Source organism: Triticum urartu, chromosome 4 (genome assembly GCF_003073215.2).
Source record: "Triticum urartu cultivar G1812 chromosome 4, Tu2.1, whole genome shotgun sequence".
Lineage (NCBI taxonomy): Eukaryota > Viridiplantae > Streptophyta > Magnoliopsida > Poales > Poaceae > Triticum > Triticum urartu.
In genome coordinates, this window is record NC_053025.1 from 14,321,955 (window position 1) to 14,343,831 (window position 21,877).

Consider the following 21,877-nt stretch of genomic DNA (forward strand, 5'->3'; position numbering starts at 1 on the left):
CCAATTATTTTCATTTGTCAACATATTATTCAATAGAATTTTAGCTTCATCCGGTGTTCTTTCCCTGAAAACAGAACCAACACAACTATCCAGGCAATCTCTAGAAGCATCGGTTAGTCCATTATAAAAGATATCAAGTATTTCATTTTTCTTAAGAGGGTGATCAGGCAAAGCATTAACTAATTGGAGAAGCCTCCCCCAAGCTTGTGGGAGAGTCTCTTCTTCAATTTGCACAAAGTTGTATATATCCCTTAAAGCAGCTTGTTTCTTATGAGCAGGGAAATATTTTGCAGAGAAGTAATAAATCATATCCTGGGGACTACGCACACAACCAGGATCAAGAGAATTAAACCATATCTTAGCATCACCCTTTAATGAGAACGGAAATATTTTAAGGATATAAAAGTAGCGAGATTTCTCGTCATTAGTGAACAGGGTGGCTATATCATTTAATTTAGTAAGATGTGCCACAACAGTTTCAGATTCATAGCCATGAAAAGGATCAGATTCAACCAAAGTAATATATCAGGATCAACAGAGAATTCATAATCTTTATCAGTAACACAGATAGGTGAAGTAGCAAAAGCAGGGTCAGGTTTCATTCTAGCATTAAGAGATTGTTGTTTCCATTTAGCTAATAACGTTTTAAGATCATATATATCCTTGCAAGCAAAAATAGCTTTAGCAATTTCTTCATCCATAACATAGCCCTCAGGAACAACAGGCAATTCATATTTATTAGGGGAGAGTCTTCATCATCACTTTCATCAATATTATCAGTTTCAATAATTTCATTCTCTCTAGCCCTAGCAAGTTGTTCGTCAAGAAATTCACCAAGTGGCATAGTAGTATCAAGCATAGGAGTAGTTTCATCATAAGTATCATGCATAGCAGAAGTGGCATCATCAATAATATGCGACATATCAGAACGAATAGCAGAAGCAGGTTTAGGTGTCGCAAGCTTACTCAAAACAGAAGGTGAATCAAGTGCAGAGCTAGATGGCAGTTCCTTACCTCCCCTCGTAGTTGAGGGATAAATCATGATTTTTGGATCTCTCAAGTTCTTCATAATGATAAGCAGATATAAATCCCAAGTGACTCAAAGAATAGAGCTATGCTCCTCGGCAACAGCGCCAAAAAATAGTCTTGATAACCCACACGTATAGGGGATCGCAATAGTTTTCGAGGGTAGAGTATTCAACCCAAATTTATTAATTCGACACAAGGGGAGACAAAGAATATTCTCAAGTATTAGCAGCTGAGTTGTTAATTCAACCATACCTGGAAACTTAATATCTACAACAAAGTGTTTAGTAGCAAAGTAATATGATAGTAGTGGTAACGGTAGCAAAAGGTAATGATAGCAAAATTAATGTTTTTGGTATTTTGTAGTGATGATAATAATAGCAACGGAAAAGTAAAATAAGCGAGGAACAATATATGAAAAACTCGTAGGCAATGGATCAATGATGGAGAATTATGCCGGATGCGGTTCATCATGTAACAGTCATAACCTAGGGTAACAAAGAACTAGCTCCAATTCATCAATATAATGTAGGCATGTATTCCGAATATAGTCATACGTGCTTATGGAAAAGAACTTGCATGAGATCTTTTGTCCTACCCTCCCGTGGCAGCGGGGTCCTAGTGGAAACTAAGGGATATTAAGGCCTCCTTTTAATAGAGTATCGGACCAAAGCATTAACACATAGTGAATACATGAACTCCTCAAACTACGGTCATCACCGAGAGTGGTCCCGATTATTGTCACTTCGGGGTTGCCGGATCATAACACAGAGTAGGTGACTATAGACTTGCAAGATCGGATCAAGAACACTCATATATTGCTGAAAACATAATAGGTTCAGATCTGAAATCATGGCACTCGGGCCCTAGTGACAAGCCTTAAGAATAGCAAAGTCATAGCAACATCAATCTCAGAACATAGTGGATACTAGGGATCAAACCCTAACAGAACTAACTCGATTACATGATAAATCTCATCCAACCCATCACCGTCCAGCAAGCCTACGATGGAATTACTCACGCACGGCGGTGAGCATCATGAAATTGGTGATGGAGGAAGGTTGATGATGACGATGGCGATGGATTCCCCTCTTTGGAGCCCCGAACGGACTCCAGATCAGCCCTCCCAAGAGGTTTTAGGGCTTGGCGGCAGCTCCGTATCGTAAAACGCGATGAATCCTTCTCTCTTATTTTTTTCTCCCCGAAAGCAAATATATAGAGTTGGAGTTGAGGTCAGAGGAGCTCCAGGGGGCCCATGAGGTAGGGGGGCGCGCCCCCACCCTCGTGGCTAGGGTGTGGGCCCCCTGGTCTTCATCTTTTGTAAGGATTTTTTATTATTTTCGAAAAGACGTTCCGTGAAGTTTCAGGTCATTCCGAGAACTTTTGTTTCTGCACATAAATAACACCATGGTAATTGTGCTGAAAAAAGTGTCAGTCCGGGTTAGTTCCATTCAAATCATACAAGTTACAGTCCAAAACAAGGGCAAAAGTGTAGTAGATCCGACGGAGACGTACAAGGTGCAGCAAGGTGACCCAATCTTTTTTGTAGCAAAGGACAAGCCTGGACGAACTCTTATATAAAGTAAAGCGCTCCCGAGGACACATGGTAATTACTGTCAAGTTAGTTTTCATCATGATCATATGATTCGCGTTCGTTATTTTGATAATTTGATATGTGGGTGGACCGATGCTTGGGTGCTGTCTTTCCTTGGACAAGCCTCCATTTATGATTAACCCCTCTCGCAAGCATCCGCAACTACGAAAGAACAATTAAGATAAATATAACCATAACATGAAACATATGGATCCAAATCAGCCCCTTACGAAGCAACGCATAAATTAGGGTTTAAACTTTTGTCACTCTAGCAACCCATCATCTACTTATTGCTTTCCAATGTCTTCCCCTAGGCCCAAATAATGGTGAAGTGTCATGTAGTCGACGTTCACATAACACCACTAGAGGAAAGACAACATACATCTAATCAAAATATCGAACGAATACCAAATTCAAATGATTACTTATAACAAGACTTTTCACATGTCCTCGGGAATAAACGTAACTACTCACAAAACATATTCATGTTCATAACCAGAGGACTATTAATTATTATTAAGGATCTGAACATATGATTTTCTACTGAATAAACCAACTAGCATCAACTACAAAGAGTAATCAACACTACTACCAACCCACAGGTACCAATCTAAGGTTTTGAGACAAAGATCGAATAAAATAGATAAACTATGGTTTGAGAGGAGATGGTGCTTGTGAAGATGTTGATGGAGATTGACCCCCTCTCGATGAGAGGATCGTTGATGATGACGATGGCTTCGATTTGAGTGTTTCCGACAGAACAACTCCGCCGAAGCCCTAGATTGGTTCTGCCCAAGTTCCGCCTCGAGACGGCGGCGCTTCGTCCCGAAGACTTTCTTCTTATTTTTTTCCAGATCAAAACACACCTTATAGCAGAAGATGGGCATTGGGAGCCTGCCAGGTGGCCCACAAGGCAGGGGCGCGCCTAGGGGGATAGGGCGCGCCCTCCACCCTTGTGGATGGCAGGTGGCCCCCCTCTAATGCTTTCTTCGCCCAATATTTTTTATATATTGCAAAACAATTCTCCGTGAAGTTTCAGGACTTTTGAAGCTGCGCAGAATAGGTCTTTAATATTTGCTCATTTTCTAGTCCAGAATTTTAGCTGCCGACATTGTCCCTCTTTATGTAAACCTTGTAAAATAAGAGAGAAAAGACATAAGTATTATGATATAATGAGTAATAACAGTTCATAATGCAATAAATATCAATATAAAATCATAATGCAAAATGGGTGGCACGGACATGCAACTATGCGTGTGCATGCTTCAGAAAATTAAGATAGACCCGACTGAAATGGATAGATGGATCGACCCTATAGTTTGTTCACGTTCATATCTCAAAACCGTGCACGCCGGATCTCTCTCATTCATGGCTTGGGGGCTTCTTTCAAAGGAAGACATCGGTGAGAACAGTCTTGGATTGCGGCGAGGCCTTCAATATCTCCAAACCCTACAAATCATTAATAATGTGATTGTGCAATTACCAAATCCGTGAAACTAAAACTTGATCAAGATTGTCCCTTCTTTTTTGAAATATAAAATTAGCTAGGGATTAATTATATAGTGAAGAAGATGAAGTAGATCGATGGCTAAGATGAGTCACTCACCTCCTTGTATCCGATGTGCACGGTCATCTCCTGGAGCGCGGTGAGATCCGTGACCGCGAAGGTGTTGAGCAGCGCGATGCTGGAGATGGCGGATATGGCCGACACCGCGAGGCTGTCCATCACCGTGTACGTCACGATGCCCCGCACGAACCCATCCGCGGTGGGCGCGTTCTGCGCAACGCCAGCCACGGCACCGGCAAGCGGCGCGTACTGGATTTGGGTCGTCATCACACAGGAACATCTGGGACACTTGGTGCCACTCACGTCTGTCACGTAGTCGCGGCAAATGATGTAAGCGGCGTAGGAGGAGCACCTGTAGAACGAGAATCTGTTGGACGGCGTCGGGGCCGGCAGGCCGAGGAGGGCGCTGTTGGCCGGCGAGGGGGCCATGACCGGGCGGAGGATCGTGTCCTTGGCCGCGCCGGGCTGGACGTAGGTTCCGTCGAGCTTCTCCACGTTGTGGTAGAGGTCGCCGGCGCTACCCACCATGGACTTGCCGCCGATCAGCTTGACGACCGTGCCGATGGGCAGCGCGAGCAGGGAGAAGAGGAAGTCCTCCACGTCCTTGCCGGCCTCCGCGAAGTGCATGCGGCGCGCCTTGGTGTCGACGAGAAGCTTCATGCTTAGCGTGGGGGTGGCGGCGGTCCTGCCCGTCATTTCGATCGGTTTGACCGGGGGATATTCCCCTTGTATTGTGTCACGGAAGGTCATGCCGACATGCCAGGCCAGGTTGGAGCACATGCAATCACATGACTCCCTCCCAACTGGTTGATATGGGGGGATGTCACCCGACGTCCTAAACCTTCCTGCATGACTGACCGGTTTATGAGGGAGGTGTCACATCAATGTTGTGTATTGGGTATTTAAAACATTAGACCGCCCTTTAGTTGATATATCCCGGCCCCACACAGCACGGTGTGGTCTCCAGGCCCTTCCTGTCATATCTCAACTGTCTGTGGGCCCGGGCGGTTTTCGACACTTTGTATCATAGTCCTCTTAATTATATGTGGGGATAGAGACACGATGTAACCTGTGCCAGTTTAACAGGAGAGGCACGTAAGGGAGCCGATGATGTGTGTCGGCGCTCGGTTGGACGATGTCACGTCGTGGAGCGCCTGTGGTCAGGCCCCGAGAATGTACCTGAATCGACGAATCTCCTTGACAAATCCGGTGCCGTTTTCGTATGATTGCTTTCAGTCCTTGATAGGTCGAGTACGCGTCTCAGTTTTTTCTAACAATGATGAAATGAGATTAAAAGTGCGATGAAAACTAGCCTAGACAGAATGAGTGAGAAATTAGGGGAAGGAAAAGAAATGCAACAAGTAATTATAAGTCCAACTCATCACTCTAATCATTTCTTGCACTACATATATTTTATGCGCCGTAAGCCGAGTGTATTTTATCAGGTACTCGGCTTACATCCAACACCGTTACGGAGCCATTAGCAGGCGGCGCGCGAGCCACGTGGCAGTTACATTTGCCGTGTATTGTTTCGTAAACCGGGTGCATTTCCGCTGCACCTTCGGCTTATATTGAGGTACGCCGTGTTCTGTCATTAAGCCGAGTGCCGACATACTGGATCTTCGGCGTACGTAGATGTAAGCCGAGTACGCGTTGTTCGTGGTGTGTCCTTTAAGACATACTCGGCTTAGATGAAAATAAGCCGTGAATCTGTGTTTTAGCACTTGGCTTACCGCATGATACAAGGCAATGTACGGATATCCTATAATGTATTTTTCTTTGGAAAAAAAGACGTGGCTATTTTTTTCTGGGACGGATTCAAGATAAATGACCAGATCATCTTCTTCAATCTTCTGCCGTCCTCCTATCCATCTCTTTCCCAAAACCACTCATGTACCACAGGCCCAATCTCTTGCCTCCTCCTTCCGCAGCCAGCGACGCTCCCGCGTCAGCCTTGTTGCACCGTCCTCCCCCACCGCCACACACTACCGTGCTGGCACCACCCCCAGCCATCCCTCTAAATCAATGATCATGAGGATTTTTTTCCAATGAGCACCCGCACCCCTCAACCTTCAGACTTGCCTCTGCCGGCTCGCCACCGGCTGTGGCACGCTTAGCTCGGCCGGCGCTGCCGTCTGGAGTAAAGTCTGTTTTGAACCCTGAGGTTGTAGAGCGCGACGCAAACAAACCCCGACGTCTAAATCCATAAAGTCTATACCCTATAATTGTCGATCCCGGTCAATTGTAACCCTAACCCAACTCTAGATCTGTTTGGAAGAAAATTTCCACTGGGATCACTTGTTTCTGTCACTGACCGCACAGGCCTACATGTCGCGTCCTTCTTCTTCCTCGACCTCTTTTCTTCGTCTCTGTCTTTCTTGTCTGGAATCCATCTCATGTGCAGCTGTCCTCGCGTTGGGTGGGCTTTTTGTCTCCTGGCAGCGTTGCTTGTCCTGGACCTCCGCGTCCAGCCACAGATCCCATTGCCACTGTGGTCCGCTGCCCCCAGGGTGGTCCAGCTGCATCACCTCTACCGCACGACGGGGCTCCGCCTTGGCCGCCACCGCCAAGGACGACAGGGGCACGACCTCCACCCGCCCGTGACGACCCAGCGCCGCTGCCATCGGATTAGCTCTCCTCTTCACCAGAGCGCAGGCCGAGAGCTCTCGAGGGATCTTGCCACAGGTCTCGCCGCCGGGAGGGGCGCGGAGGGGAAGGCGGAGTGTAAATTAACGCTGCAGAGCTCTCTGAACGAACGGTTCAACAGAAGTTCTCGACATGGACAAGAGGAGGGGATTGGAAAGACCGCGACGGCGGAGCAGAGCGACATCAGTGGAGGGACTCGAAGTGATTTCACCGGTGGCCAATTAAACCTGCAATTGGTGCCCAAGCGGTCACAGGAGACGAGGGAAGGCTACTGACACGAGCAATTTGCTTGGCGTTTGACTAAAATTAGTGGAATTGACGTTTTATCCATGGTGGAGCATTCTTCTTCGTCTCCGGTGAGAGCTCTGCCGCGTCGATTTACCCTCTCCGGTGAGACCCAGTTCACAAAATTCCATCTCTTTTTATTTCTTGCAGTACTCGTCGTCGTCTTCTCGGTGTCCGGCACGCCGCGAGCAGACCGGCGCGCTCGTGCTGCTGCTGCGGTAGCGTGTGTGTCGCTGCTACTTGCGTGTGTGCGTGTGGATGATTGTGCTGCTACTTGCATGCATCATCTGCATTGGGTGGAGCGCTGCTCACCAAGTTGGCCAAGGCTGCATCGAGAGGAAGAGAATTGAGATAGACGATGGCTGTAACAGCTGTGCCAAAGTAGTCAGTGAGACTAGCGATTGATCCTGGCCAGGATCATCTTCTTCCCGGCGCGCCAAACACGTCTAGGGTCTAGATTGATCGGGATTGGTGAGTATAGGGTATAGATTTCAGGAATTTAGACGTGAGGATTTGTTTAAGTAGTGCTCTACAAATTCAAGGTTTAAAAACAAACTTCACCCCTGCCGTCTGGATGCGGCCTTGAGTGCTCTGCACGGCCACTGCTTCCTTGCCAAAAATTGGGCTGACCCGAATTTAAAATTCAGACGACTGACGTGCAGCTAAACAGTAAGAGAGAGATTCCTGCACGATTTTTAAGAGCATGCAAGCTAATCAAGAAACATCACCACAAATGATGCATTCGCAAGCAACAACAGCAAACGGACGGGTACACATTGAAAGATATAGAAATAATTGTCGGGCACTTGAACCTCGCACAAAGCGGCAAAAAACCCTAATCGATGCTTGTATCGTCTGTGGCATGCATCGTACAGCTCAAGCATGGGTGGCACGGACTTGCAATGCATCAATTTTTTTTTAAGATGGGCCTGGTTGAAATGGACATGTAGATGGATAATGGATTGATCCAACTATCTGCTATAGTTTGTTCACGTTCGTATCTCAATCAAACCGTTCACGCCGCCGGATCTCAGTCGTGGCTTGGGGACTTCTTTCCAAGGAAGACGTCGGTGAGAACAGTCTTGGACTGCAGCGAGGCCTTCAATATCTCCAAACCCTGCAAATCCATGGTGGTAAATTCAGCCAGTTGACACTTGACAGACCCACCCACCAAAATCGTGAAATTGAAACATGCCAGGATTGTTCCTTCTTTGAAATAAGTACTAGGGGGTTATAATGAAGATGCATGCAGTAGATCTATGGCTCGGCCACTCACCTCCTTGTATCCGATGTGCACGATCTTCTCCTGGAGCGCGGTGAGATCCCTGACCGCGAAGGTGTTGAGCAGCGCGATGCTGGAGATGGCGGACATGGGCGACACCGCGAGGCTGTCCATCACCGTGTACGTCACGACGCCCCGCACGAACCCATCTGCTGCCGCCACCGCGGTGGCCGCGTTCTGCGCAATGGCACCGGCAGGCGGCGCGTACTGGATTTGGATCGTCATCGCACAGGAACATCTGGGGCACTTGGTGCCGCTCACGTCCGTCACGTGTCGCGGCAACCGCTGAAGGAGGAGCACCTGAAGAATCTGTTGGAGGGAGTCGGCAGGCCGAGGAGGGCGCTGTTGGCCGGCGAGCGGGCCATGACGGGGCGGAGGATCGCGTCCTTGGCCGCGCCGGGCTGGACGTAGGTTCCGTCAAGCTTCTCCACGCTGCGGTAGAGGTCGCCGGCGCTCCCCACCATGGACTTGGCGCCGATCAGCTTGACGGCCGTGCCGATGGGCAGCGCGAGGAGGGAGAAGAGGAAGTCCACCACGTCCTTGCCGGCCTCCGCGAAGAGCACGCGGCGCGCCTTGGTGTCCACGAGGAGCTTCATGCTCAGCGTACGTGGGGGTGGCGGCGGTCCTGCCCGTCATTTCGATCGGCGGCGGCCGGCGGCCGGCGGCCGGTGGTGACTGGTGACCTAGCTCTACAACTACGACGCGCGCTGCTAGGTTTTCTGTGAAATCTGCGTACCCGTGCGTGCTCGGCCGCTTCTCTCTCCGTACGTATATGCACGCAAGCGCCTCCACGTACGTGATGGATCGACGTGCTCGAGAAGTTCGGGGTGCCTGCATGCGGCAATCACGGCCAGTTGTTAATTTCCTTCCTGAGATCGTGCGTATTTTTAAGATTTCGTTAGATAATTTGTTTGAGGGTCAACTAATTTTAAAAGGAGAAATCATTTTTCTGCGGGGAACTTTAGAGAGTTTTTATTCAACAAAAGCGTTCGCAGAACGGTCAGCCAGAAGGTTGCTGATCAGGAAGCCAGGAGTGGTATCGAGTCAGCTCTCGGTCACGTTAAGCATAAATGCATGCTTAGCACACAGGTGTGAAGGACCATTAGCTGTTCTCATTACATGCTGAATACGAAAAGAAGTAAAACTAAGGGCTAGCTCTCCAATTTCAAACAAAATAGGTGCTATCACCGACCGGCTGGTATAGCGAGAGTTCCAGAGGTGAACTGCCTCTAGATAGTCAGTCTCCATGATCACATGCGTGAAGCCTCGAAGTGTAGCAAGAAGGACTCCTTCCTTCAGCACTAGAACCTTCGCGATGAGAGGATCCGTAACACCCGATATCGGCTTGCACCATGCACCCTTGAAGCCTGAGGACGAGCGGGCAACACCTCCCGCTCCTGCATTGCCATCATCAAGGTGAACTGCAGCATCTGTATTGATCTTGATATGAGGATCGTCAGGAGGCTCCCAACCGAAGCCGGGTAACGTGATTTCCTACTGCCTGGGTAACTCCAAGATGGCTAGGTCTTCTCTAATCCGTCTGACAGAATAGGTTGGATTCCACCCCTCCTTGTCATGCGTTAATCGGTTTCGAGACGTCCAAATTGCCCACATCACCGTGATGAAGATCGCCCATTCCTTGTCAGAGAAACGGAGATCACATAGAATGTCTTTCGTCCAAGTCAGAGGATGGAGCCGAGGTAGATCAACATGAAATAACAGTCTTGTTTCCTTCCAAAACCTCCGTGCATGCGAACAATGCAGTAGTGCATGTTCCATGTCCTCATCCATGGCTAGATAAATTTTGCAAGTGCTGACCTGTCTTATGTGGCGGTGTTTTGAGGTGCATTCATCAGGTAAGATGCCCCTCATCACCCGCCACCAGAACACCCTCACTTTTGGGGTGACTTTGAGCTTCCACATTGCGTTCCACATCTGTTGTTGATTCACTGAAATGCCGGTAACCTGCCCTTCATCTAGAGCTAAGTGCTCTTTTTGATTCACTAGAACCCGGTACGCTGATTTAACAGAGTAGATGCCTAACTTTTCATGTGCCCATGCAAGGAAATCTTCACCAAGGAGAAATCATTTGTTTCCATCCCAAAACACACAGTCGCCATTGCTAGGCAAAATATTTGTTGTGATTACTCATCACGTTACGTGTTTTTCTTTTGAGGGAAAATCACATTACGTGTTAATTAAGGGAATCTGTGCTTTATTCAAACTGCCGTACGGTTGCGCCCCCCAACATAAGCAAATATTGGTGGGTGGTCAAGGCAGGCAAGACTATCTTGCATGGAACTATACTAGCAACGGACAGTTTACTGTCAGATCTGCGTATCACCTCTGCATGCAGCTCAAAGGCACGGGGGCCGGACAGCCGAGTTCCTCGATGCCTAGTAAGGAGCACAAGGCATGGCTTGCTTTGTGGGAGACCAACGCACCTGCTAAGGCAAAAATTCATGCGTGGCGTCTGTTAAAAAATGGTCTCGCTGTTGGAACCGAACTGCACCGGCGTAGGATCAAACCTGGGGTGTTCTGCTGTGCGTGCGGACGGGAAGAAACAAAATACCACAGATTTTGGACGTGTCCCCACTCGGTGTTATTCTGGAGGTCGCTTTGTGAGGAGAAGGCCGAGCCCGTGGTCCTGCCGCCAGCACTGGATGGATCGCTGCAAGTTCTTGCTGCCTGGTTCAAGGTGTGGCTTGCTAATGCGGGGATGGAGGAACGAGAGACAATGATCCACTCCCTGTACGGCTTGTGGTGCGCGCGGAATGAAACGAGAGATGGCAGGCGAATCCGGGATGCAAGGGAACTGGCAGAGAGAGTTCACGAACACATCAAGGAGTGGCGGTCGGTTCACTCGAGGGAGCAAATTATCAGAGAGCCAAGGAGTTTGGAGAGGTGGAGGCCACCGGAGATGGGCTGGGTTAAAGCCAACGCAGACGGAGCAGCAACCAAGATGCAGGATGGAGGTGGGGGCGGCGTGGTCCTGCGGGATCACCATGGTGCTTATCGAGGAGGAGCTTCGGTTTTCTTCCCGGGTACTGTTAACCCCCAACTTGCTGAGATGCTAGCAACGAGAAGTGTAGTGCAACTGGCGCTGAGTATGAACATCCAGCGTCTTCACGTCGAGTTAGACTGCCAGGAGGTGGTGACCATGCTAAATGGGGAAGATAAGAACCTCTCGATTATGGGTCAACTGGTCGAGGAGACGAAGGAGCTGCTGCGGACAAGGCAGGAGTTCAAAGTCACTTGGGTACGTCGCGAGGCGAATAGAGCGGCGCATGGTTTAGCTAAGGAGGGTGTTAGCAACAAGACTTCAGATTATTTCCCTAATTTTCCCCCTGATTGCATTTTACATGTTGTAGCGGACGAGGTCCCAGACCACTTTTAAGTTAATAAAGTTGCGATTACCCCTAAAAAAAACATAAGCAAGGCAGCAACTCCCTCATGGCAGGTCTCTCCCGACGCCTCAGAGGGGTGTTGGACGCGGATAACCGCCACATGTGTGGCGTGTAGTAACACCCTCCACATGTTTTTTACACTAAAATTGTCATAAAAAAATCTTAGAAAAATTGAAAAATTGCCATCCAAACAGAAAGTTGTCATGCTTCACAACCAAAGTTGTCATCCTCTTGTAGCTAAAGTTGCCATCAAAAAATATATGGGCGGAATTGCTTCGTGCCACACGTGTGGGCGTTATCATTTGGGTTTGTTTATAATGAGCCATGTTTTTTTAAATACGATACAGACGCAGGCACTCGTATATACGTGCGTACACTCACCCATATGAACACACATGCACACCATACTCCTACGAGCACCTCCGCACCTTGTAGTCGACGGAAATGTCTCCTCCCACTGAACACGCATAGTCGAAAATCCTGAAATAAATTCAGGATAATGCGAGCACCAGGATTTCAACCCCGATGGACTGAAGATATCGCTGTCCTCCTAATCATGTAACCACAAGTTGGTTCGCTAATGAGGCATGTTGTGATAGTGCAAAATATAGATTAGAGAGAAAAGTACATAGCATTGCCATGGAATAAGTACATAGCATTGCCATGGAATATTTTGATATTTAGATCTGCATGTTCATATAGTGGCATCCGAAATAACCTTTCTAGTGTTTGTGTTAATTGATTGCAAACGGGTGTGTCTAACTCTCATGAGAAATAGTTATGTCTCATCTAACTCCTAAACCATTGGATTTTACATGCAGATTTGTGGGGATTTTTTTCTTGATCTTTTTGTTTGTCTAATCAAATAGTCTAGGAGTTATTCGCAAAAAAAGTAGAGTAGGAGTCAGAAGGGACTTTCCTAATTATCATTTAGATGAGAATTTGCAAATCCATTCAAAAAATAAACATGTTATTTTCTATGTGTATGATTCTTATTTTACAAACTTCTGGAAAATTATATTGATGCGGGTGCTTCATTTGCAAGATTTGGATGTCTTAAGAAAAAATCTATTAGATCAAGATGGTTACAAAAAGGATCTACAAAGTACCCCCTTCGTTCCAAAATATAAGATCATTTTTGACACTATCATAATATAAAAAATGATCTTGCATTTTGGGACGGAGAGAGTATATGCTTGACACAATTATTTTTAAACTACTAAAGATATGGATGCCCCGTTGCAACACGCGGGCAGCTACTAGTACCTTGTAATGGTTTACCCATAGTTCTCTTTGTTTTGTACTGTACAGAATAATCAACAAGAATCTGCATCACCGGAGGTTTTAACCTCCCTTTCGAAAAGAGGAAAAAAAAACTAGATTGGCAATTTGAGTAATGCACTCAGGCGGGGACCATGATTGTTAGAAAAAGCATTTAATTTTCAACATTATATCACATCACAGAAATTTCCAAACAAGACATCATAGTAAGCGTTTTGGCCTATAACATTTGCAAGTTCCACAGGTGCAAAACCGTCCACTATTGTCCAGAAAATGCGAAATCAGTCTTCAGCAGTAGAACATGAACTGCCTGACACTCTCCTTAACTTTGGGCAGTGGCTTTACCGGGACAGAGTGATCATTCATTCGGGTGCCGCCCACAGAAGATGATCCATGATCAGAGTGATTGTCATCCAGGTAGTGCCGCGCCCGGAAAGCCGCCAAGTGCGCGTAGTATGCTGGAGGAACTGTTAATTTGCAACAAATGGAACAGAAAATCAGCTGCCAATTGTCTGTTAAGGAAAATGAGATACATGGCTAATTGGGAGCGGCATCGGTCACTCAGGCAAAAGGTAGATATCAGACAATGCAAAATTACACATCAATACGTACCGATCGAGACGGACCGTGTGCACCGTGCGTAACTGTGAGACAAGCAGAATAGTTAGGTCGGCGCATCAGCAAGAGGGAATGATACTTTTAGCAAAGGATTGCAGCAAAAACTACCGAAAACTGCTTACGTGTAGCACAGATTGTAAGTCAGCGTTTGCAAGGCATCAGCGGTGAAATTATTGTCATCATAGAGGACATGGTAATGAGTTGGACGGCTCGTTCCCTGATAGGCACAAGCAGTTGCCATTACATTACTCCAATGTGAAAGGGTACTAAACTGTTGTATGCATCAGAGGAGAAAATAAGAATCTGGCGCCAGTAAGGATGGGCAGCTGTTACCTGAATGCCGGCGTGACTACAGAGGTAAAAATCAAATTCACTGGGATGGCATATCTTTGTATCAACAACGGTTCCTGACAACAACATTTTTAGTGAGTAAAAAACTCAACCAAATGGTATGTGTCAAGATAATTACTTGCTTAGCAAATTTAGTTTACCAGGCAGGATGTTTCCGCTTCGATCTGCCATGGCCCCTGAACGATGATCTTCCGGGAAAAGCCGTGTGTGATGCCGCTTTTGCACCACAACAAATGTAACTTGAGGAAGGTAACCGTTCTCTAAGCTAGAACAAGCCTAGGAGAGAGCAAACAACAAGATAAAATCAAATACAATTTCAAAGGTCTATGTTATTATTCTCTGCAACCAACTAAATAAAATCAAATACAATATAGAAACAGAGAGAAATAAAGGAGGCAAAAAGAATACCCTGTATATTGCATCCATTTCATAAAGCAAGACCTGGCTAAATTGGCCTTCACTAACACCATCTCTGCAAGGAAAGCAAATAAGCTCTCAGTACAGACAACAAAGGCGTTGATTCAGAAACCAGAGCACAAATAATTTCCTTCACTAACCGATAAAATATTATCCTTCCAGGTTTGCAAGACTTGTTTGCTTTATAGAAGGACAAAAGCAACTCTCTGCAACACACACATTTATACACAACGAATATTATATTAGGAAAAGAACAACAGTAACAGACACTGGCATATCCAACGTTACCTTATCATTCCACCATATATAACCCCCTTCTGTGGATCTTTCACTTCTGTGAAAAGGTCAGCTATGATTTCTTCCCTATGACCTTGTGAAGACACCAAGCATGTGTACTTAGACACTTCAGGCCAATCCATCGACGCAACAACCTGTGAAAGCTTTAACGTTACTTTGCAGAAACTGGAACAACATTGCAAGAACAAATATGACATGATCTAGTTATACAATCTAGTAAGATACAGTGCATGGCTTTGAGAAAAGAAGTAAATGTTGACATGGTGTTCATTCCTAGAAAAAAAAATTCTGGTACAATATGTCATTTTAGATATATAAATTCTATCTATGTCATTCCACAACTTTGAGGTAAACTATCTCATTTGTTCCCAGTATGAACTCATATTCCCAACAGCAAAAGAAGCTTATTTTATTCTCACAGCCTTTCTCAAACCCAAAAGTGTACAAGTTAAAATGAAAGGAGCCCCATACCACTTCGTTTTGGACAAATCCAGTTGTAACAAACGTAATCTTTATTGAGGTTCAGTCGGACACTCACAAACTACTGATTATATACAATGAGAACATGCACCCACAACAGTATCAACATGAAAAGAGTTTCTACAATAGCTCATGCATGAATGAACAGATATACATCAATTGAAAAGAGTACATTTGCTAAATTTTCTAGTACATGCACTTCAATGATGAAAAAACATTAATCCTCAGAACACTAGGACTCAAGCAAAATGATCTAAACAACGATGCTATAAGAGAAAGTATGAAGATTGACTGGACACTAACCGCTGCAATAGATGGAGACATATCCTCCCCAGGAGATGGGTGGGTCACATCTGCTCCAAATATAATTGTAGGCTTATCTGTCAACAGAGGTATCCTCCGAAGCAATGCATTTTCCAGTACGGTGTTCCGACCACCAACCTAAGTTAACATTGTCAGTGGAATGATTGACCTCCGAATTAGAGCCACAATGCATGCACTTGCACAGTTTATCCTACCTTAACATTGATCTTAAGGGCCATATTTTGTAGATACTGTGTGCCAGCTCTCTGAACATGCTTAGGTAAACAGCACTGAGTTATTAAACCAAGCTCAATTTCACAAAGCCGCTTTACTCTTCCTGTATATGCACGAAAGGTTACTACAGCACAGCAAAAAAAAAAAAAACTCCCATCACCCTGAAAAGCCATTTGATGTGCTTACCATAACAATCACTTGCATTAGGTCCATCAGGTAATACTACAAATAGTAACTCAAGGTTTTGTCCTTCCAAACCTTGCTGAGCAAGTACTTGGGCAGATTGTCTATATATATTTTTTACAGCTTCTAAGTTACCCTGGCGTGCCTGAACAATGTCCACACACGGTGTCTCACTTACTTGCTACATCAAAAGAAGAAAAATATAGTCAGATCACCCATACATTATATTATAAACAGCATTGTATTCTGAGTTGTGAAAGTTTTTTTACCATGCCCATGTTATTGCACGTGCCAACCAAATAGTTGCAGAACACGCTAACATCATTCCATTGCAACCGAGAGCCAAATGAAACACAGGCCCAGTGCCTGATGGACCCTCCATTTATCATTCTCTGAAAATGCAAGTTCATATTTTAACCCAGAATATAAAAATATCATACCACCAAATATGTTGAAACATTACCATGACCAACACAAAACGTTTTTTTTAATGATTTCTCCATGAAGATAATTACAATTGTCAGCAAAAACAAGAAGAAAAAGAGATGGTCTCTAGAGGGAGATGTGTTACCCTGACTAAGTATCAACTAATAAGTACATATGCCTTAAGAGGCCACATAACATTGTCATTGCACAAAGCCACAAACTGCCAGTAGCAATTATATTGCTTGTGAAAACAGAATTAGTTGCAAATTAGTGCAACTGAAGTATTTAAGAAGATGATTAAAAAAAGATAAATAGCTCAAAATACCTTGTTATTCATGTTCCACTGTCCTACCGACGGATTGCATATTTGTTCTCGTCCAGACTGATGGTATTTAAGCTAAAAGAACAGAACAATTTCATGAGGAGACACTGCGCTCAAAGTTTTAATGAGATTATTTAGTATAAATAAAAAACATGTACCCTTGGAGGAGGCAGCACACGAGCATCGACCAATGCTAGTTGGTTCATCACCTTAATTCCAAATTCTTTTGCATTATCATCAATGCCATAGTTGCTTCTATTAATAACCTGATAATATAAAATGTATATCAATTTTAAAATAACATAATAAAAAAGCACAAGACAAGAACAAAAACTGTATATCTAAATGTAAACAACAAAGAGGTCAAATGTGAGCAACTAACAAATTCACCCCCACTTAACATACAAATAAATAGATAATTCACCTCCACGATACTACCCTCCCTTTTATCTGGCCGCTCACATGCCAACCTCAATATGTTTGTGACTTGACGCTCATTTAGCTTTCTCGAATAGCGTTGTCCTCCAAGTATGTTGCAAACCTGCATACAAAAGGATAATTCTAATTACATATGGGTGCATCAGACAAAACCTGAAGAAGTTTACATATATAATTATGCATATGTATCCGCCCTATTAATTGGTTTTAAGCAATCAGATAGATCAGGATTCAAAGAAAAAGGAAACCTCCATAGGCAAATATGTTGGCCTGCTATCACTGCCAGCTTGAAGGCATGGCCACTGTATATATTTCAAAGAGTAATCATATTGGCGTTTAAAGTACTGGACAACTGATACCCTTGTCCCATCTAGGTCAAATCTGTAAAAGGCGAACAAAATTATGTAAGAGTATGGCATGATATAATAAATGAAATGCGATGCAACTAAAGAAAACGATGAGTAAATTTAAAAAAGAGGTAAGAAATACGTCAATTCATTTAGCGGAGCTGAGGTTATCCCAGTAATTTTGTAACGAATGGATATATCAGGTCGATGCGTTGCCACAACTCGGACTCCCTTGAGGGCTTTCTTTAGCTACAAAGCAGAAAAGGACAAAACAGGATCAACTTCAACCATTATATTTTGGTACAGTAAAGAATGACAAAGGATGCAAATAAAGCTGTGTCATGGTACATACTTTCAGGCGATCCTGGTCAAACAAACGCCTTGGAGCATCACCCCGGATGTTAAGATATTCCAGTGCAAAATCCATTACTGGTTGAGCTTTGTAAAATGCTGTTGCAGAAATATCTGCATGAGGAAAATATAAAATTCATCAAACAGACAAAGGATTTTAAATAATGAACTCCAGAGCTTCATACTGACGATGAAGTTTGAAAAAGCACTTAAATTAATATGAAAACTGTGGAATGTGTACTTTCGGTTTCACAAGCAAAGATAGATCTTGCAATGATATGGTTAGTTGATAAGAGATGGGTGCGCCTCCCTCCGTTCATTAATATAAGACATTTTTGCTTTTTCTTGATTTGTATGTATCTAGGCACATTTTAGTACGCATGTTCACTCATTTTAGTATCATGTAGTCAATATTGAAATAGCTAATAGGTCGTACATTAGTGAACGGAGGGAGTACACACTTCTGTCATGAAGAGAAGAACAACATCTTGTGCAGTAAGTTATATTATAGGTAGAAACCAGTATGTTACTATACCAATATTCAGTGACAATCCCATCTGTGTAGGGCGCAGGCTCTGATAATACCCTCGCCAGCATTCCACCCCGCTGCCAATGTCACCACAATGTCCAAATGATTTTGAGAAAAATGATCTTGAGATGGGTGTATACCTGTCAAAAATTAGCAAGCAAAATAAATCCATGTATGCTCAAGCAATAGGAAGACACGCTCTGCCAATAAACATGTGCTGTTCTATATGAATCAAATATCTCTGGACACATTACTTTGCAGTGGGGGTTTCCCTCAGAGCGATATCAAGAGCCTGGATAGTGTCCTGCGGCAGTTCTCTCTGCCTACCAGCCAAGAATTGCTGAAGATTGTATAGATTTAGTTTTGCAACTTCCTTTATGGTGACCTTATACTCCTTTTCCCTGAAAAAGAGAAGGATTAACACAAGTGATACATAAATTACAACTACATAATAAAAATGGAAAACATCATACCCCTGGTATCCTCTCTCGGTATTTGATACTTTGACAATAAATTCTTTGGTTTTAAATGGCAGTGGAGCTGCAGTAAACATTCCCTTTCTTCCATCATAAACAGGCAATCTCCCATCCAAATGTTGTTTATGCAATCTAACAAGTTCATTGATTATAGATCTGTTCCTCTCACGAGCCATTGATTCAGGACTGATTGATACCTATATCAATAAGAATATAGCAATTGCTATTCAAATCAACCGGCGTCATGAGATAAAAGAAAGATTATAATAACATCTTTCAAAGCATTTAACAACAACTGAATGCCCAATACTGAGAAACAAAACTATGTAAATTGATAATTGATTTGACATATATGATCAACTATTCGACAGAGTACAGATGACACACCCTTAGGTGTGTTTTGAGAAAAATATATTCAATGTAGGCAACTCAAAAAATTGTAATAAACAACATAAGAATGAGAACAGGTAAATCGTATTTTCCCTACCAAATTTGCATATCAGATTAGGCCAATGTGCCGAAATTTCGTTAGACTTAATTCAACCTTTTTTATGAAATTTGATAAATAAATGAATTAAGTTGGGCCCTGATTCAGTTTTCACCACATTTTATTTGATTAAACCGTAAATGTTTTGGTAACCACTGGAACCACCAGGTTTTCATAAATCTCTGCCAAAGTGAATCCTGCTGATGTCTAGGCTGTAATTATGGTTCTCACTTTCAGTGTAATTTCAGAAATTTCATTCATTTCAGTACATACTGAAATAATTGCCTTTCGGTCAAAATATTTCAGCAATTTTGGTAGTACATAGAAATTCAAATTATTTCTTTAAAATTTTAAAATATTTGCTTGGATCTTAGTTAATTCAAGTTGAAATTTTGGTCACTTCGCTGAAATGAAAACCGAAATAACTAAATTAGTGATTTCCGCAATGGCCGAAATATTTCTGAAACAGGAACTCAAAACTCATGCCTGCACTACAAAATTGGGTGATCGATGTATGTGGCAAAACCACTTCCAAGTGACCTTAAACTGACCTTGATTTGCAAAATTAGTCCAGCATGCTAATCAAATTTACTGCAAATTAAGGTGGATGTGAAATGAACATAAACTCCTAGTCCTCTACAAGCTATTAGGGATTAATGCATTGCCAATGATAGCCATGTTCCAAGGGTTTTAAAGCTCACAATATCTACTTGTAAGTCACCGGAAAATAGTTTTTGGGTCAGTCAATTTTGGAAGGAAGGAAGGAAGAAGCCGCCGGAGAGGGATCCGGCTTGCCTGCTCCCTCGCCATGCTCCCATCCGTGCTCCCACTCCATCCTACGGCTGTCCTTTTCTCCTTTTTTTTCTAATCTAATCATCTCCCCCCCTGATTTTAAGGGGGTGGGGCCGGGCCTTATTTTGCTCCAATTAAATCATGCCACGTATGCGGGAGCACGGATGGGAGCACGCTGGGGGAGCAGGCAAGTCTCGTCCGCCGGAGAGAAGGAAGATGCAGTCCTCGGCTCACTGGAGAAGCCCGTTGGGTCTATCTTAGAGTGGCAGGCGGCCCCACTATCTATCTTAGGCATGTTGGGGGTGGGGTGTGTAGGTTCGCCGGAAAAAATGGTTCATGGCCGCGGTTAGAGGGATGGCCGGGGGGCGGCGGCAACACGGCGGCGGCGGTTGGGGGAGGGCGGGGCAGAGAGGCTGGCCCGGAAGCGCTGCCGGCCACGGGCGGTTAGCCCGGTGCTAGATCCGTGGTTCGAGGTTGAAGAAGATGAACAATGAACCGTGTCGGAGGTTGAAGCAGCTGATCTGGTCATCCATCTTGCATCCGACGGCTCACAGCGAATCGACTCACCCAAATTGGATTTTCAGTCACAAATCTAGCCAATCCCCTTGAAAGCTCAAAACCTAGCCTATTTTAGAGAGAGGTCTTTCCTTTCCAAAAGAAGAGTACCACGTGAGCGAAAGCAGAGACACATTACGTACATCGTAGTGGTAGATCTCTTTGTCGGCGACCTGCACGAGGAGATGGTTGGCGCGCACCCGGCACCTCTTGCCGGCCGTCCCGTACCCCGGCCGCGCAGGGAACTCCGTCGACTTGCTCGACGCCGGAGGCAGATTCCGAGGCGGCACGACCACGGCCATCTGCGTCTGCGACTCCTGGGCTCCCGTGGCGGCCGCCGCCGGGGCCGAGGACGAAGACCCCTGGACCGCCTCCGACACAGCCAATCTCCTCCCCATCTCCCCACTTAGTGCCTCCACCTCCGCCGGTACCATCGCCGTCGCCGTCGCCGGCGGCCGGCCGCGCCCCGCGCCCCCGGGACGCTCCACCGCCCCCGCCTCCACGCCGCCTCGGCCTGGCCCGCCTCGGTGAGCGCCCAAGTGGCCTCGCCCGGCGTCGCGATGGCCACCGCGCTGGACCCCGGCGTCGGCGCCGCCGCTCTGGCCCCGACCGCCTCCGCGGCCACGGTGGGCATCCTGCTGCTCGCCGCCTCTTCCCCGGCCTCGACCGCGTCCTCCCGCGCCCTGGTCGCCGCCGCGGCCGCCGCGCCGGCCGCCTCCACCTCTACCGCCCGTGGACATCGTGGGCACGACACTAAGAGAACTGGCAGCACGAAACCAAAGCCGCGAACCAAGAAGAAAACCACCACACCGGCCGATGAGGTTGGAAGCGGAGGAGGCGGGGAATATATACAGTGTCAGTTTCGCGGATGAACGTGCCGAGTCACATGGACTTCGACGCCTAAACATCCTATATCGCTCACTGACATGTGAACCAGGGGACCGCTCGGCCCCACAGGTCAGTGATACTTCACGGGTAAGACGTTCGCACGCGTTGGCGCCGTATGGGGGCCGGAAAGCTTAGTGATGCGTGCGTGAAGAGCAATGGGCGGCTCATGTTTGGTCTAGCCAGAGTATGCATGCACCACATTTCCAGCCTACAATAATTTAATCCCATTAAAGAATATAATATATAATACTCCCTTTTATTAAATCATCGACAATTAATATAGATACAAGGGAGA

At 45.4% G+C, this 21,877-nt stretch overlaps 2 protein-coding genes across 3 annotated transcripts; both read right to left on the reverse strand.

Moving 5' to 3' along the window:
* Positions 1-8,148: 8,148 nt before the first annotated feature.
* On the reverse strand, positions 8,149-9,830 carry LOC125554516. The gene is made up of 4 exons (XM_048718048.1): positions 9,752-9,830; positions 8,701-9,025; positions 8,395-8,638; positions 8,149-8,235 (listed from the first exon to the last, which is right to left on the reverse strand). The coding sequence occupies exons 1-4, from the start codon at positions 9,828-9,830 to the stop codon at positions 8,149-8,151; spliced, it is 735 nt and encodes a 244-aa protein (XP_048574005.1).
* Positions 9,831-13,197: 3,367 nt separating this feature from the next.
* Positions 13,198-21,507, reverse strand: LOC125553415 (protein argonaute 12-like). Of its 2 annotated transcripts, XM_048717200.1 has the most exons (22): positions 20,838-21,507; positions 18,858-19,057; positions 18,639-18,785; positions 18,391-18,524; positions 17,857-17,969; positions 17,647-17,753; positions 17,406-17,538; positions 17,144-17,260; positions 16,878-16,985; positions 16,723-16,794; positions 16,241-16,363; positions 15,975-16,152; positions 15,770-15,891; positions 15,555-15,692; positions 14,763-14,905; positions 14,615-14,680; positions 14,466-14,529; positions 14,198-14,333; positions 14,040-14,113; positions 13,829-13,923; positions 13,701-13,732; positions 13,198-13,555 (listed from the first exon to the last, which is right to left on the reverse strand). In XM_048717200.1, the coding sequence occupies exons 1-22, from the start codon at positions 21,432-21,434 to the stop codon at positions 13,377-13,379; spliced, it is 3,078 nt and encodes a 1,025-aa protein (XP_048573157.1). In that variant the 5' UTR covers positions 21,435-21,507; the 3' UTR covers positions 13,198-13,376. The 2 variants fall into 2 exon arrangements, with proteins under 2 accessions (XP_048573157.1, XP_048573156.1); XM_048717199.1 differs by having other exon boundaries at positions 18,639-19,057.
* Between the last annotated feature and the right edge of the window lie 370 nt (positions 21,508-21,877).

What these genes read in the sequence shown, in the direction of transcription:
- LOC125553415 (XM_048717199.1), bottom strand. Translation starts at nt 21,434, where the DNA reads ATGTCCACGGGCGGTAGAGGTGGAGGCGGCCGGCGCGGCGGCCGCGGC. An exon ending in AGGGAAACCCCCACTGCAAA is followed by an intron (nt 18,525 to 18,638) that starts GTAATGTGTCCA and finishes AATTTTTGACAG; the next exon opens with GTATACACCCATCTCAAGAT. An exon ending in ACTTACAATCTGTGCTACAC is followed by an intron (nt 13,733 to 13,828) that starts GTAAGCAGTTTT and finishes CTTGTCTCACAG; the next exon opens with TTACGCACGGTGCACACGGT.
- LOC125554516 (XM_048718048.1), bottom strand. Translation starts at nt 9,830, where the DNA reads ATGCTGCAGTTCACCTTGATGATGGCAATGCAGGAGCGGGAGGTGTTG. An exon ending in TCAGGCTTCAAGGGTGCATG is followed by an intron (nt 9,026 to 9,751) that starts GTGCAAGCCGAT and finishes AATGACGGGCAG; the next exon opens with GACCGCCGCCACCCCCACGT. An exon ending in CCCTCCAACAGATTCTTCAG is followed by an intron (nt 8,639 to 8,700) that starts GTGCTCCTCCTT and finishes CAAGTGCCCCAG; the next exon opens with ATGTTCCTGTGCGATGACGA.